The sequence below is a fragment of the Rosa chinensis genome, chromosome 7 (assembly GCF_002994745.2).
Source record: "Rosa chinensis cultivar Old Blush chromosome 7, RchiOBHm-V2, whole genome shotgun sequence".
Classification (NCBI taxonomy): Eukaryota; Viridiplantae; Streptophyta; class Magnoliopsida; order Rosales; family Rosaceae; genus Rosa; species Rosa chinensis.
In genome coordinates this window covers 66,538,151-66,554,909 of record NC_037094.1, presented here as the reverse complement: position 1 = coordinate 66,554,909, position 16,759 = coordinate 66,538,151, and the positions used below count along the sequence as shown (strand labels likewise).

Genomic DNA, 16,759 nt, shown 5'->3' with positions numbered 1-16,759 from the left:
TTGACCGCGGGTTGCACTGTAAGTCTCATTTAATCCCATCAAGAATTGCATGAGCTTTTGTTGATCTGCCTGTGCTCCTTGTGATGCTTCTGAATAGGATGCCAATTCATCCCATAAACTTTTCAGTTTCGTGTAGTATGCAGAAACTGATTGTTGTTTTTGCTTAAGTGAAGCGATGTCTCGCTGAATTTCAAATATGCGAGGTACATTTCCTTGTGAAAAACGCTCGCTTAGATCTTCCCATACCTTATGAGCTGTAGCATAGTAGATGATACTGTCAGCAATTTCAGAACTGACTATGTTAACGATCCATGAATGGACCATGTCATTGCATCTTGACCAGGTTGCATATCCTTCTGGGTCAGCTTCGGGTGATGGAACTTTGATTGAAACATTCACAAAACCGAGCTTGTTTTTAGAATTGAGAGCCATTGTCATAGCCCTCTTCCAACCTGTGTAATTGTCTCCATTCAATGGTTTAGAGACTAAGACCAATCCAGGATGATCTGAATGGTGAGTGAAGAATGGATTTGAGATATCAGATGTTGGATTATTTGACTTGCTGGAATTGGGTGGTGGTAATGGGACGTTATCACCAGCCATGGTGATTATGGCTTTTGTGAATTTGTTGCTTAGGAAGGCTAGAGAAGAGTCAGGATTGTGAGTCATGCTCTGATACCATGAAAAACAACAAAGACAGATTTGCTGGAGAGATAATTGCTCTATTGATCTGTAGCACATATATACAATAACACAGCTTGATTCTAGGATACAAAACAAGAAAGCTATTCTAGCCATATTAATCTCTAATAATATAGAATCAATGTGATGATATAGAGTGAATGTGTTAAATGTTAACAGCTATACAAGATGCTAATTTTGCTCTACTTTCCAACACATGGCAAGTTGACTTTGTTGCATCAACACCTTCTCTTCATACTGTACCTTCGCTTCATACTGTATTTCCCCCCACAAAGAGACTCCGAGCTCCACTGAATCCTGGGCTGCTGAGAAATGGAGAGGAAGAATTCATGATACCTATAACCGGAGCAGCTAACTCAACAATGGGGCAATTCAATGCTTACTTGTTGAACTATAACATTTTTCTTGCTGGCATGTAGGGAGCCAGGCAAGATCTATTCTGTGTATCCAATGTATCTCATTTGTTAAGTGAAAATTCTCGTCGGATGTGCTCCTATAATTTCTTTGGCAACAACAACATGGTGCCAAGGTTGAAGCGGGTTTCGACTGAGTTGAGCGTTGGAAGTCCGCAGTCTGATCAATTATCACCAGATAGCCAGAGTAGACCACATTCCTTTGACATGGAACTTGATGGGAACCGAAACTGCAGCTCAACAAAGGTCGAAAGAAGTTCTTTTCAACTCTTTGGTCAGACCATTCTACTTGAAGGTATTGATGCTGTTGGTTGCACTGGGAAAGGTGGCAATATAGGGTATAATGAAACTGAACGTCTGAACAACCAACTGGATCTTTCTTACACCAAACTGCTTGAAAGGATTGATGTTCAAGTCTCAGCTGCTGAAGCTTGTACTTTGTAAACTACTTGTGGCAGCCATGTCATGGAGTTAAGTTACTGTACAGGTAATCTCATCTGCCTAATTGATTTGAATTGTTGAATCATTTGATGAAATTTGCCTACAAATTCTGCACACAAGTCATTTTGGAAATCATGAATTGTTGAAACCTCATTTTTCTGTTGTGGGTTTCATGCATTAACTTTGCTTTGCCACTCCATTGGCATCCGATATTACTAAATTTTCCTCATGTAGCTTTAACAGTTCTTACTTGTAGATTTTCTTCAATAACTTGTTGATTTTGTCTTTATGTCTTGGGTTTAAATTCCTATGAGGAGAACATCATTTTAATCAACTTCATTAAAGTTCATTCAGAAAACAACTTAAATATCTTTGAATAAATTGTTTCATTATTGGAAACCTAATAAATTGATTTCTTTTCATTGTTGTATAGTGCAGTATTATCTGGTATTTTTATTGTCCTATGGATAGCTAGTTATTATATTAGTTACTTGTTTTATTTAGCACGTACTGCGTTTTGGGATAATAACTTGCATTTTTTTTAACTCAGTGTGAATCCCTTGAGTTTTCTATCTAGAAAGAGGGAATTTTTTTTTACTTTTGATTCTCTAGCCCAGGTAAACTGCCTATCAATCTTGTATTGAGAAAACAAAAGATTATTGGATGGATTGAACTGATGCGAATATCTTGTTGATTACTCTGTATAGCCATGATTGACTCGCTAAGACGTTGTCCTGTATGGTCATCACTAGCTTAACTATTTCAGAACTCTAGAAGTTTGCTACTCCTTTGAATCTTGTTTGTAAAGATTTTAAGAACTAAGTAATGCTTATAGTTTACTGGCTATAGTTGTATGGGTTACATATATGGGGTTAAAGAAAATATCAGGTGTGAAGTAGATAGAAATCATAGAATCTGTATATGTCAATACTCAATAATTCTTTTTACCATCACATAATCAAGAATTTCGTCACTATTGTTGTAGTATATATGACTCATGTTGTAGTATATATGAGTCATAGTATAAATGTCTATATCATGTAATAGGTATTTGAGTGTATAAACATAGGTACTTGAGTGTATGAGGACTTGTATGACATGCTTTATGCCAAGAGGCAACAAGCATGGCAATTATCATCATTGAAGACAAGTATGTGGAGCTGCAGCCCTCAATCTTCTCTTGGTTGATTGTTACCAAATTGAGTTTCTCTTAGAGCTTTCACACTAGCTTTGTATTCCTATATAAACCCTCCATTGTGAGAAGAATACACACACAATTACTCTCTCCCTCTCTCTGTTAATTTATGTTCATACTTAAACAACTATCATATTGTGATACTCGTTTAGTATATGTTTGCAGGCTCTCGAGTCTGGCAGAAGCTGATTAGGATTATTGACAATTGAGGTAGTGTTATGTATGTATTCTGGTTTGTGTAGGCCTGGGCACGGGCCGGGACGGGCTGAAATCTTAGTAATCCCGATCCCGGTCCCGGAAAAAAAAATACGGTATTGGACGGTACAGTTATGGCACTTTTTGAGAATTGATCCCGAACATCCCGAACCCGAACGGTACCGGGCCGGGACTGGGCCCAATCCGGGACATCCCGAACGAAAAACATAAGAACAATTCCAAAGTCACAGCTTGTCCATTGCATATTGCATATAATAAACATGGCATGAACTTGTATTTACAACCGGTCAGACACAGGATTTGCAACTCACAACTTGTATACGCACAACATGTGCAAGTACAACAGCAGAAACAAAGGCAATTAGGAATCTACATTTAGAAGCACAACTCTACATTACCGCCTCAACATTGAAGCATCTGAGTTCTTGCTTAACTCACTCTCCAACTCTAAAAATCCAATTGTTAAGCGTAAGTATCAAAATTGCACAAAACCCACTGGCCCAGGTCATTTTCCCCTCCAAAACTCGATCTTCACGAACTCAACTGTAATCTCACAAACCCAATCGAATAAATTGAACTCCTAATCGGCTAATCCTACACATGTAATCTCACAATCCCAACCAAACAAATCAAAATTGCAAAACCATCAGCAATGAAATCGATGTTTGTCTATAAAGTATAAATTGCAAAACTGTAAGTAGGAATCCATGGCTTACATTTGCAGTCTTATTTGTTTGTAGCAAGACTCGAAACCACGGCGAAGCTGACGACTGAGAAACCACTTCCCCGAGCTGACGACAGGACCAGGAAGGCAGTCTCGGTGGTGTCTCGGTGACCAGGAAGGCAGGAACTTTGGGAAATTGGGAATGGGACGGTGTCTCGGTGATGCTTATGAGCTGAATTGATGGAGCCTGGAGGAGTGGAGGTGAATTGCAGAATTGGGAACCCTCAGTCGGTGAAGTGGTGAAGGAGAGGTGGAGACTCGAGAGTAGAGGTGGCAAACGGGCCACTAAGCACGGGCCCGGCACGGCCAAGCCCGTTAGTGGCCCGGCACGACCCGAGCACGTTAAAATAACTGATCGGGCTGGGCCTAAGAATATTGGCCTATTGGCCCAGCCCGGCCCGAGCCCGTAATGGGCCCGGCACGGCCCGAGTACGATATATTATGGGCCGGCCCGTTACAAACACAAAATTTCATTTTGTTTTTAAAAATATTAAAATACTACAATAATGAGATTTGAATGTGAGACATTTTTATTTAAAATCTCATGACAATTCCACCAATGCTTTCTTTTATATTGTCAAAATAATGAAACAAAACATTATATCCTTATTTTGACATAAGTATTTTTTTCTAAATATTAAATATATGTTTATTAATAAAGACTAATCTCATAATAATACAACTATAAAATGAAGGAAAAAATAATAGATATTAAATCTTCACTATATTAATAAAGATTAATTTCACAATAATATACTAAAAACAATATATTTTGAGTTTTTTTTTTCTTTCTTTCTTATAGTGGAATATAAAAAATTATTAGAAATCAAATCTTAAAAAGTTAAGATTAAGAAAAACGTTGTAGAACTTAATTTATTTTAATTTTCTAAATAGTTAAATAAAATTAATTTTTATTTGTTCAAATTAAGATTTTAAAATCGTGTTTTATAGTGGGTAGGCACGAGCACAGCCCGTTATTAACCCGGCACGAGTACGGCTCGGCACGATATGGACTCGGGCCATGGGTCGGGCCGGGCTTAATGTTTATGTAAATGGGCCGGCACGAGCCCGGCACGATAATAAATGGGCCGGCCCAAGCACGGCACGAAGCACGACTAGGCCCGCTTAAAATGGGCCGGGTCGGACCTCCCGGCCCGGCCCGTTTGCCACCTCTACTCGAGAGGAATGAGTTGCAGATTAGGTCAAAGTGTCAAACCGACTGAAAAATAAGGAAACAAAATAAGTTGTAATACATCGGGACGGGCCGGGCGTTTGAGGGATTCCTTCGAGCCAAACCGAAGCCTGTCCCGTTAAAATGGGACGGTATGGGACGGGTCCAAACAGTAAAATATGAAGTTTCAAAACCGTCCCGTCCCGGCAGTTTTCGGTACAGGCCCAGGTCGGATTCGGTTTTCCAGTTTCAAGTGCCCACCCCTAAGTTTGTGGCTTTGGACGTCGAAACAATCAATCTATAGACTCGGTTTTCAAGTTTGGAAACCAAGTATTAGATGCTAATGCTAGAAGATGCTATATTATTGTTCTTCAGGTTTACGTTTAATTTAAATCTTAACGTGTTTATGTGATGGTTTGCTACTACACCTCAAAGACACTAAAGTGTCTGGACTGGCACGTTTTGAGCATGTTTTCTTGTTCATTGGAGTTCAGTTGTTGAATAATATATTAGAGATGGATGCTGAGGGTACTCTACTGTTATATGGTGTGAAACATATTTGTGCAGTGGAAAGTGCATTGATAGAGGAAGCGAGGACCTTATTTTCGCTTCTTCTTCACAGTTATATATACATATTATCTCTAAGAAATATATTTAGGCAGCGCATATTTTAGTTAGTATCGTGCTTTTGTTTTCTGCATTTCAAGTTAGGGGCCCATGTACTTACATATCTGTTGTACTATCTCAATTGTGTAATGCAATCTTCTTTGTTAGTCATGATCAGTTTGAGGGACGGTCTCAAAGCGACTCTATGCGGTTCTCTGTGCTTTATCGTGTAGAGGCGCGGCATTATATCAGTGAATCTATAGTGAACTTTGGATGACATGAAATGCATTTTGAACTTTGAAAGTCTACTTTCTTGCCAGAAGAATAATCACTATTAGCACAATCTTTCAGAAAGAAAAAAAGAACGGAAATAAAAGAAAAAAAACAACCTCATTTAGTCGAAACACGAAAATGAAGCTCCAAAATGGTTCGTTCAGAAGCATTATAAACTGAGAGTTTGGATATAATGAGAGTAGATATGAAAGTTGGATAGTTTTCTGTGCATTGAATTTGAGTTTTGGATGACATGCATGAAAGTTGGTAAGAGATTGAAAATGAAGAAGACGTTGAAAGTAAGATAGCACGTTTCTTTTTTTTGACTTTGTCAAGGGGAACCCAAAGGCTTCCTAGGCCCAAGATAAACCCCTTCGGCGCATGTGAAATGCTCCAACTGTGCATTGCAGCACAGTGCCTGACCACTTTGACAGCTTCAGGATTCGAACCTAGGTTGGGGAGCACACCCAACTAGGCAAGAACCACTATGCCACTTGCAGTGGTTAGATAGCACGTTTCTGATATTGCTAAACAAAATGAAGATAGGAGGTCATTCAAAAGCAAATGATTTCTTTTTAGGTAAAATTAGAAAGATGATACAATAAAATCATCATTTATTTCAACGAAGAAACTCTTTAGACATTTCCTAGATTAACGGGGGTATAACAAAACATAGGCAAGAGAAGAGGACCGTCTTCCCTTTCAAGGAACAGTTGAGGATATGCAAAGATACCTATGTTGTTCAGTCACATTCATCTAATGTCGCTGTTCTTACTCCACTACTTCTGCAATCAGGATCTACTCCTTCACAAATTTATGATTTCGATCACCTTTTTCTCCAACCTCTCTTCATATCCATATCTGCAACAAGGTATGGCCATTTATAATTATGTTTCCTTAATGTTATAGGAATAGAACAAGAACTGCACGACCAAATCCGGTTACTTGTTCCGCAAACTAGGATAAATTATTGCATTCCTTAATCGATATTGATAAATCCACAATGTAAAATATTTGTCAAGTCTCCATTTATAATTATGTTTCCTTAATGTTATAGGAATAGAACAAGAACTGCACGACCAAATCCGGTTACTTGTTCCGCAAACTAGGATAAACTATTGCATTCCTTAATCGATATTGATAAATCCACAATGTAACATATTTGTCAAGTCTCTGCATAGACACGAAGTTAGCAAATGGTTGAGTGGCTATGACGTAGTCCATGGTCATGGCTGCCTAACTATTGCAGATCTCAAAAACTCTGCCACACTAGTTTGCAAAGCTTTTGAGAATTAGCTTCACTGAAGTTTTGCTCATAGAATTGATCGAGTATTCTTGGAATCATATAGACTTGCAAATCAGAGTGTGTCTTTCCTTTTTTTTTTTTTTTTTAACTGGCTGTAGTTGAAGGGATCATGTGTCAATAGTTCTTTCTACTACCACATATTGAAGAGAATTTCCTTGTATTATAATAGTCCTATAGTTTTGCAGGCTTTCAAGTGTGGCAGCGGCAGAAGCTGATAAGGATTCTGATCGTTGCAGTAGAATGTGTATTAGTTTGTGATTTTGGATGTTAAAAACAATGAATCTGTAGACTTGGTTTTCGATCTAGTTTCGAAATTGAGTATTAGATGCTAATGCTAGAAGATCTCTACATTATTATTCTTCAGATTTATGTGTAATTTGAATCTTAAAGAGTTTACTGGATTCTATGTATTTGTGACGATGGTTGCTATTACACCCCATTCTAGTTTTCCTGGAAAAAAAATCCCAGGGAATCTGTTTTTGTTACGTACTCTCGGGTACAATCTACCAGAACTGAGAATCTGGACCCATATTCATTGTTATAGTCGTGAATCAGTTTATGGGACAATCACAAAATGAACAGGTCATTCAGTAACATTACTAATTAAACAAAATGAACAGGTCATTCAATGTAATACTAATCAAATTAATTGCTCCTCGAGTAGGAGCAAACAAAATTCTAAACAGTGCATTATCAAGCACTAGATATGATCTAGCTTAAGAAAATATCACACAACGTTTTTATCTCAATCTCCACTAGGAAACTCTTGCTTACAGACGTTTGCCTCCTGTCAATGCAAATATATACATATGGAAACTTCAGCCAAGCCAAATAAGAAGTTATTGCGACTTACAAAATTAATTTAAGACCAAAAAAAAAGGCTACTCACAAGTTACCTTCTCCATGATTTACCAGCGCATGCTGGGGATGTTCAAGGTAATTCAGCGAGGGTCAGTGTTTTTACAAGATGTTCAATGTCCTCCACATACGGTAGACGAAGGGCACAACTATGCACTGCAAAGCATGGGCTAGAGAACCACATAGTTATCCTGGCCAATTTGCATTGCCTCCACATCTTACTAGGAAATCTAGTGCGCGGTATATAAAGGAAATGAGTCGAATCATAGTATTCCGATGGCTTGAGTATATCTTCTTGCATACTGAAATCAAATAAGCCGTGCCAAGCAACATCAGAGTCCAGACGATAATTAAGAACAACATTCTTTGAATCGAGAGCGGTACTGCCATGACTAATGTTTGGATATTGGTCCTGGGACAACCAATAACATACAGCAAACCCCAACCAATTATCATCATCGAACACATTCAGAGGCAGTTGGATTTCTGCAGAGTTGCCTTGTTTGATGAAAGGCATGAACCATTTCCACTTGGAAATTTCAGCTCTGTTGAAGCGACAAATAACAGGGCGAGGGTCAGACCAATCCTGTAAATATAAGTTCAAATGTCAATAAAAAGGCCAAAAAAGAAGAAGAAATAATAATAATAATAATAATAATAATTATGTATATCTGTGCAAGAGAGAGACCCAATTTCTATATTTTTGTGAGTGCAATTCAAATTGTCTGGAATCCCGTTCTGTCACTCTCTCTAAATTTAGGGCACATTGGAATTGTATCAACCGTATCCATCCTTCTACCACCCACTTCTCGTAAGATCCAAGAGACTCTTCTCTCTGCATGCACTGGATAATTGTATCAGCAAACCCTTGTATATCTTCCTGGTACACAACACGGAACCTCTTTGAACCTTTACATGAGGGCTATTGACCCTGATGTAAAAGTCCATTGCAGTTGTCAATGTCTGAGTGAACAAAATTTCAGGAATCTGTGCCCGCGGTACGTAAATAACCAACAGTTGATGATGTTCTTCTAACAATGGCTTGACGTGCTTAAGTTCTGGAGCCAGACCCTTAACAAATTTATCCCCAGTTCCTAGTCTAACAGATACACAATAACTGTCCTCTTTCGTTGTCTGCCCCACTTCCTCTGCAAGTGATGCTAATATTGCAAATCCCATCCACTTCTTGCTCTTGTGTAGATTTTGAGGCAGCTTGATTGACACTTTGGTCTCATTTGACCTCGTATTAATAGGGATAAACAACTCATGAAACCACCCTCGGCTTCCTCTGAGGTTAAATTCGTACTTTGCAGAGTAACAGTTTAGTACCTAAAATATGAAAAATGCGTAATTTAGTTAATTAGTAACCTCTTTTATTTGAAAGATATAGAGATTAGAGATTAGAGAGATATCATATAAATTAGGTTACTAGCTAGACAGAAGCAAAAGCGGATCGACCTCAAGAAATCTTGGAAGGACAGACTCGAGGCTCTTTCTCAGTACAAGTGTGGATTCTTCTTCCAAGGGTGGAATGAATTTCTCCCTGCAATATTTAAGTGGAAATACAATATAGTACGCGGATAGAAATACAAAAGCGGCATTTTTTTTTTTTTTGACTAAGACAGAAAATTAAATATATTCTACCATTCCAAAGATTGACTAAGCCAGCCAGACTCCAATACAGAGGCGTCGTCCTTCACTTTATTCAGACAAATAGGATCATCGCCCCCGACTATTCTGTAAGGCCATCCAGCATCTTGCTCATAGACTAGACGAATTCCACATTGCTGGACCACCATGGACGGATTGGTGGTTTGAAATATAGCCCGCACCACAGTTGATTGATCCAACGTCCCCTGTGGAAACTTCAAACTAGATATATAGAATATTAGAATATCACAAGCAGATGAGAACTTGATCGAAAGGGGTGGATTGCTTCATCCCGCTCGAACACTTTTGGTTCCAGACGCACAATATCAGTTTCCAACGTGATTTGATACGAATAATTAAGAAAATCAGGATCCGGTTCAATAAGGGAGAGAGCAGTGTGGCCCTTGACTGAGAATATGGCACACGCGACAAATCCTTTCCACTTGTTATCATTGGTCAGATTTCGAGGCATCGACATTGATATGGGATTTCTGGTAGATCTAGTGCTGAACCACTCTGGAATTTCATCTGCAGAATGTGCGGTAATGCCGGACCACTGCAACGTAGAACACAAAAGATGAGAGAGAGAGAGAGAGTACAACCTCTTTCTCTTTTAGACATTGTAGAGTTGTCAGCGGCAAAGGATCAACTTGTTTCCCCTCGGCATGCTCATATGTCACACGCATGGCTATAGATTCCCCCTCATTTCTTGGAAAGATCAACATTCTGGAAATTTCTGAGACTTGTGCTGGAGAATTGAGGGAATTCACGATAGTCACTCCCGACTCCCATGAATTCAATACTTTGATTTGATTTGGGTAATCCGTCAGTGAGGTACAATCTTGTGCAAACACGTCTCGAAGACTTAACGGAAGCTTCTTGGGCAGCAATTGAAGTTGTCTGCAATCACTCAAGATCAGAGTGGTGAGCTTTGAGAATTGAGAGATACTTTCAGGTAATCGCACAAAGCAATTACCACTTAAATCTAACAATTCCAAGGAGATTAGGCTGCTAAGATCATTGAGAATTGCTCCATCCATCAGATTGCAATAACTCAAGTCCAGCTCTATCAAATTCGATAACAAAGCCAAACCTTTAAATGATTCTGAAACTAGACATTTACATCTTCCGCAGGATAGATTCTTTAGATTCTTCATGCCTACAATGGAAGATAACTCCCTTATGGAAGTTCCATCAATTGTAAGCTTCTCCAGACATTTCATACCATTCAGATTCTCAGGCATCTCTTCAATTTTGGAGCAACCTGTTAGATAGAGACTTTTCAAAGATGTCAAACACCCAATGGTATTGGGAAGATGCAAAAGGTTTTTACAATCTGTTAGATCCAACATGGTAAGGCCAGTCAACCGTTCAATTGATGGAGGCAATTCCTCAATGCTGGTGCCATCCAAATAAAGCTCCCGCAAGCTTTTCATATTTCCTTCCATTTCTGGAAACTTCTTCAGTCCTGAACAGAGTGAAAGCTTCAAATATTTAAGAGATTCCGAGGTAGTGAAAGGTGGAAGGCTCTCAATAGACTTGCAATATTCCATATTCAAATGGCAAAGTTTCTTCAGATGTCCAAGAGACGGGTGAACCTCCATCAAGCTTGTGCAACCTTGAAGCACCAACACTAGAAGATCTGGAACCCCAGTGAAGTCTGGAGTCGACATCAAGTATTGTGAACCACTCAGATTAATAAACCGTAGCTTGCTGCATCCCTGGCATAATTTCAAAGATGATCATTGCGTGATTTAAAACAGTTACTACACATTCCTTGATTCCAAATTACAGAAATTAGTAGAATTACAGAAACGTTAACGTGAAAGTAATGTCCAATCCTAGTATGAGAATACCATATTAATTTTTATGGATGTGTGTAACTGAGGACGACCGGCCTGGGACCTTATATAGTTAATGTAATTCAAAAAAGCCACTTTATCTTCCCTAATAAATAAGACTATATAGAATTATCAGCTTTATGAACATGCATAAAATTAATTATGATCTTACTTTTTTTCCCCTCCATAGTTGTTTGATGTGGCTAAAACACATGTGAAGTTCAACAAGTTTATCCGGTTGAAAGTCTGACGGGAAAGAATCTAAAGGACATTCATGCCATTCAAGATACTGTAACTCATTAGGGAGATATTTGATGTTTCGGAAAACTTCACATTACATATCTTGAGCAATCTCAATCTTTCCATCTTTGAGAAGGCATTATCAATTGAGTGGACAACATCGTCTTCTGTTAAACATTGGAGGTATATGCTTTCAACAGCATTTGTCGCCTTATAACAAAGAGCAAAGAATTAGTCAATTAGTTATTGTTGCATAATAAAAAAACAACAAAAAAAACAATAGATGAGTTTCAACACAGCTGTTTTATTACCTTACTCCGACCAAGTACATGGATGATTTCATTGGCAAGCCACAACCTGCTACGGTTTCCAGACTCTTCACAACATTCTTGACGAACAATTTCCCAACCCAATTCTTGTACCAAGTCATGCATCCCCAATTTTCTTCCAAACAGAGTTACCAAAGATTTATCTACGAGAACTTCTATATCAAAGTCCGGACAGTGGTCACTGATAACATAGCAGCCATAGATGCAAAAGCTTAAGAGGCACAGAGAAGGAAGAGGAAGCTTGAGAGAGAAAGCTAAAAATATCTGGAAGTCTCTTCAATTATATAAAAAACCCGAAAAGAATTATTACAAGCCAACCTATATATAGTAACTAGCTGAACCAAGACCTAACTAACGTTCCTAACCAACAAAAGAAATTACAGGCTGTAAATGAGCTGGAAAAGAGCAGCTGGCAATCCACAACAGTACAAGTAGACCTGCGTCACTGGTATCCGGTTTTGACTAGGAAATTAGTAGGCTTGATTCTGCTAACACCTCCCCTCAATCTCAGTGGGGCTTCTCACACTGAGATTGGCACAATGCTCTTTGAATATAGGACTGTGAAGACTTTTTGTGAAAACATCTGCAGTTTGTTGATCAGTAGACACATATTGCAGCAGTAAGTCCTGTCTTTGAAATGTAGATCACACAACACGTCTCATCCAAGATATTTCAGCAGCTGAGACAAGGTATACTGAATACAAGGCTTGAATAAACCTTTGGCAAGAATATTTTCAAAATGCTCAGGAGTCGAAACATATTGAAGTAACAGCAGATCATACCTTTGCACTCTTTCTCTAACAACATGAAAATGCTTAGCATTCCAGCTCTTGATGTAGCCATACCAGTTCTGTGAATCAAATCCTTTGCATATTTTTCTTTACAGAGGAACACCTCATTACTCCAGTAACTTATCCCTTGCTTTCTTAGGCCAAGTTCTTTATTCATAGTAGAATCCCACTCTGAATTTCTAACAGCAGCTTTAGAGGTCTTTGGTTCTGTAGCATCTTGAACATTCAGTACAGAAGTAAAGCCATTGAAGTATGCAGACTCATCATAAGCACACAAATCTTGAAATGTCAGCTTCTTGGCAATTTCATTTTTGGCCCTGGTAAGCATGAAATGTATTGGACCACTCTTGTTTGAAGCTTGTGAAAAAGAGCTTAACACATTCACGTTTCCACCATCCACATTACTATTCACAGCAGCATTCACATCACTATTTGCATCACTATTCACAGCAGCATTCACATCACTATTCACAGCAGCATGGCTCATGCCCCCCCCATCAGCCAAGTTAGGGGACCGTGCATAAGGCTGGCAGGACTGGGCAAAAGGAAGCACATCACTGTCACTGTGATCATTATTCAAAGTGCCAACAGATGAACTACCATGTGCAGAAACACTAGAAGAATGAGCTCCATTGGTATTACACGCAAACATTGCAGTAAGATTAGAAGGTGATTTGGCTCTTTGAAAGACAAATTTAGACCTGTAATGACAGTCTAAGGCTGCATGACCTTTCAAGCCACAAATTTGGCACACCACAACGGACAAGCTTGGATGATTAGGTGGGATATCATTCCTATAAAAGCAGTTCACAGCTGTGTGTCCTTTCTTTCTGCATATTTGACATTCTGCAAATGACTTGCCTTTGTCGCTACCATTGTTTTGAAATGTGGAATTGTAAGGCCAACTGTTGAAGCTACTGCCAATTGGCAATTGGCAATGGATGGAGTGGCCCAAACCCTTATAAACCCATAGGCAAGGTCCTATTTTTCCCATGTGGGATGTATATATTCTCAACACGCCCCCGCACGTGTGGCGAATTTTCAAGCCATTCACGTGGACAACTTTTGGGTGACGTGGAGCCCGTGTGGCCATTAGGCATGCACACGTGGGTATCCCGCTCTGATACCATGATAACATAGCAGCCATAGATGCAAAAGCTTAAGAGGCACAGAGAAGGAAGAGGAAGCTTGAGAGAGAAAGCTAAAAATATCTGGAAGTCTCTTCAATTATATAAAAAACCCGAAAAGAATTATTACAAGCCAACCTATATATAGTAACTAGCTGAACCAAGACCTAACTAACGTTCCTAACCAACAAAAGAAATTACAGGCTGTAAATGAGCTGGAAAAGAGCAACTGGCAGTCCACAACAGTACAAGTAGACTTGCGTCACTGGTATCCGGTTTTGACTAGGAAATTAGTAGGCTTGATTCTGCTAACAGTCACTACCATGTAGTATTCTTGTTACATGATCTATGTACCCTCCTTTAAAGAAACATGCGATGTCCAAAAATATTTTTTTTTCGGATTTTTCTAATCCATCAAAACTAACTTTAAGAACATCAATAATCCCTTTTGGAGGATTTTTTTCAAGTCTCTTCAATGCACTAGACCATAATTTTACACTTCTACCACGAATAGAGGAACCCAAAACTTTAATAGCTAATGGAAGGCCATTAGCATATTTCAAAAATTCCTCGGATAGCTCGAGAAAATCTTCCCTAACCAGCTGATCTTTCTTAAAGGCTTTCATACGGAAGAGCTCGAGAGCTTCATCATCAGTTAATCGATTCACCGTATATACTTTATCTCCTTCAACGAGCAAATGTTTATCTCTAGTAGTTATGATGATTCTACTCCCTGGACCAAACGATTCCCTATCACACAATGCTTCCAATTGTTTTTCTTGGTCCACATCATCAAGAATGATAAGAACCATTTTAGTACGTAGTCTCTCCCTCATTATACTTTTTCCCTTTTTAGTGTTCTGTACATTTACACTACATTCCAGCAAATCCGAAAGAAGTTGCTTTTGTAAATGGACTGCACCTTGCTTCTCAGTTACCTCTCGAACATTCTCAAGAAAGCTACAACCTTCAAACTGAGCCTGTACCCTTTCAAAAACCACTTGTGCAATAGTTGTCTTACCGATACCTCCCATACCACAAATCCCTATGATACGAACATCAGGACACCCAATGTCTAAGTACGAAAGCATTTCATTCAGGTGAGAATCCATCCCAACTAAACCCTCATATATTGGGATTATTTGATTTAACTCGGTGAAAATCTTTTCAACAATTTCTTGAATGAATTTGGATTCGTACCTGTAAAGTAATGAAATATTCTTACATATATTATGTGTATAAGATATAAAGCAAGTAAGCAACAATTAGATAAAGATAGAGATATATAGTGGAACATTATATAATGCGAATCTATATCTTCATTCTGAAGTTCTAATTGGAAGCATTATTAGAAATTTAATTTGATTTTGTTCTACGCATTTATAGTTTTTGAGACAGATATAATACGGACTAGCTCTGCTTTTGGTTAACGAATTCTCAATCATTAAAACATATGAAATCACAAGTGGCGACCTAGCGTAATAAAAAAGTTGATCCCAAAAACTATCCACTGTAGTATAGCTAGATACATGGAAAGCTTACCCATCTTTCAGATGCCATCCAGAGAGATTGCCTATTTCAGCAAGAGAGTCTTTCCACCTCTGCAATTTGTCAGGATTGCCTCCAAACCGCTCTTGATGCTCCTGAAATGCTTTCCCAAAGTGCTCCCCAGTTTGTCTTCGTACATCAGACGGATCAACATGGTAGAACACTGGAAGGACTGTTTGTCCCATGGCTCTCCTGCATTCAGCTACCTTTGCAAGCTCATCCAAACACCACGAAGAATCGGCGTAGTTCTGCGAAAACACCACAATTACATATCTTGACTCTTCAATTGCTTCCAAGAGATTTGGACCAATTGATTCCCCTCTGTTAAGTTCTTCATCATCTCTAAATGTGTATATTCCTTTCTGTTTGAGAGCGGCATAAAGATGGTCTGTGAAATTTGTGCGGGTATCTGTACCTCTGAAACTGAGGAACACATCGTATGTCAATTTACGAAATGGAGGACAAGAAGAAGAAGTAGAAGGAAGATCTATTTTGGTAGTCATTGAAGGAGTTTAGAATGCTACTGGTCTCTGTTTACGGAGAAGACTACGAATGAGAATAACACACCTCCTTTTATAAGGATCCGGCTAACAACTCACAGCTATTGACCAATAAAAACAAAAAGATGCTTGGTAGTGGAGGTTGGTTTGCACGCGCACGAAAAAGCACCTGAGGACCTCATTTTTCTCTTTGTCGATGTAAATGGTTTGATTTGATCCGAAGCCAACTCTTTCATGGAAAATCTTCTTCCCTGACTATTGTGGTCCTGCAGTGGGGCATTATTTTGGTTAAAAGTGGATGAAATTATTTCTCAAAGGTAAATGTATATAAGAGCAAGTTTTCCTATTGGGTCACTTATTATTTACTACTTTTTAGTATATATTTTTATTCTCTAAATCACGAAATACACTGTGCTCGTGATCTAGGGCACGAAATACACTGTGCAGGTTATTATGGTGACCTAGAACACTGTACAGGGTGACCCTGGGCACGAAATACACTGTGCTCGTGACCCAGAGGGTTAAATTAACACTAAAAAGCAGTGAATAGTGGGTGACTTTTTGACCCAACGGGTGAACTTGCTCTAAGAGTGGTCTCATTTGTCAAAGCTGGGTGTGAATTTCACATTAACTTTAAATTGCTTTTTGACTACATGGCCACATAATTGATTAGGTTCAGCATGGCACGTCGTGCTTTATCGGCATTTCCACGCTATGCTTCATCAAGTTTCGATCAATCATTTCCTCTTTTTCTTTTGCAATGTTCCTCTACAGACTTCAACTTTTTATTTTCTAATGCAAGTTCCCATCATTTTCGAACACCTCCAT

General features: G+C 38.8%; 2 protein-coding genes and 2 pseudogenes across 2 annotated transcripts; 1 reads left to right on the top strand and 3 right to left on the bottom strand.

Moving 5' to 3' along the window:
- The window catches only part of LOC112178438, a 29,942-nt pseudogene extending 28,383 nt beyond the window's left edge, over positions 1-1,559 (top strand).
- Positions 1,560-7,684: 6,125 nt separating this feature from the next.
- On the bottom strand, positions 7,685-13,755 carry LOC112178437 (annotated as a pseudogene).
- LOC121048940 lies at positions 12,598-13,920 on the bottom strand. Its single transcript, XM_040511603.1, has 2 exons — positions 12,748-13,920; positions 12,598-12,659 (listed from the first exon to the last, which is right to left on the bottom strand). Exons 1-2 carry the CDS (start codon positions 13,901-13,903, stop codon positions 12,610-12,612), a joined length of 1,206 nt encoding a protein of 401 aa, XP_040367537.1. The 5' UTR covers positions 13,904-13,920; the 3' UTR covers positions 12,598-12,609.
- A 55-nt stretch (positions 13,921-13,975) lies between these two features.
- Positions 13,976-16,282, bottom strand: LOC112178436 (disease resistance protein RUN1). Its single transcript, XM_040511602.1, has 2 exons — positions 15,426-16,282; positions 13,976-15,083 (listed from the first exon to the last, which is right to left on the bottom strand). Exons 1-2 carry the CDS (start codon positions 15,932-15,934, stop codon positions 14,192-14,194), a joined length of 1,401 nt encoding a protein of 466 aa, XP_040367536.1. The 5' UTR covers positions 15,935-16,282; the 3' UTR covers positions 13,976-14,191.
- Positions 16,283-16,759: the final 477 nt, after the last annotated feature.

Excerpts from the sequence above, each read along its gene's own strand:
- LOC121048940 (XM_040511603.1), bottom strand. The coding sequence starts at position 13,903 with ATGGCTGCTATGTTATCATGGTATCAGAGCGGGATACCCACGTGTGCA. Across the intron at positions 12,660-12,747 it reads GTTAGAGAAAGAGTGCAAAG|TATACCTTGTCTCAGCTGCT; the intron begins GTATGATCTGCT and ends CCTTGTATTCAG.
- LOC112178436 (XM_040511602.1), bottom strand. The coding sequence starts at position 15,934 with ATGACTACCAAAATAGATCTTCCTTCTACTTCTTCTTCTTGTCCTCCA. Across the intron at positions 15,084-15,425 it reads GGATGGCATCTGAAAGATGG|GTACGAATCCAAATTCATTC; the intron begins GTAAGCTTTCCA and ends ATTACTTTACAG.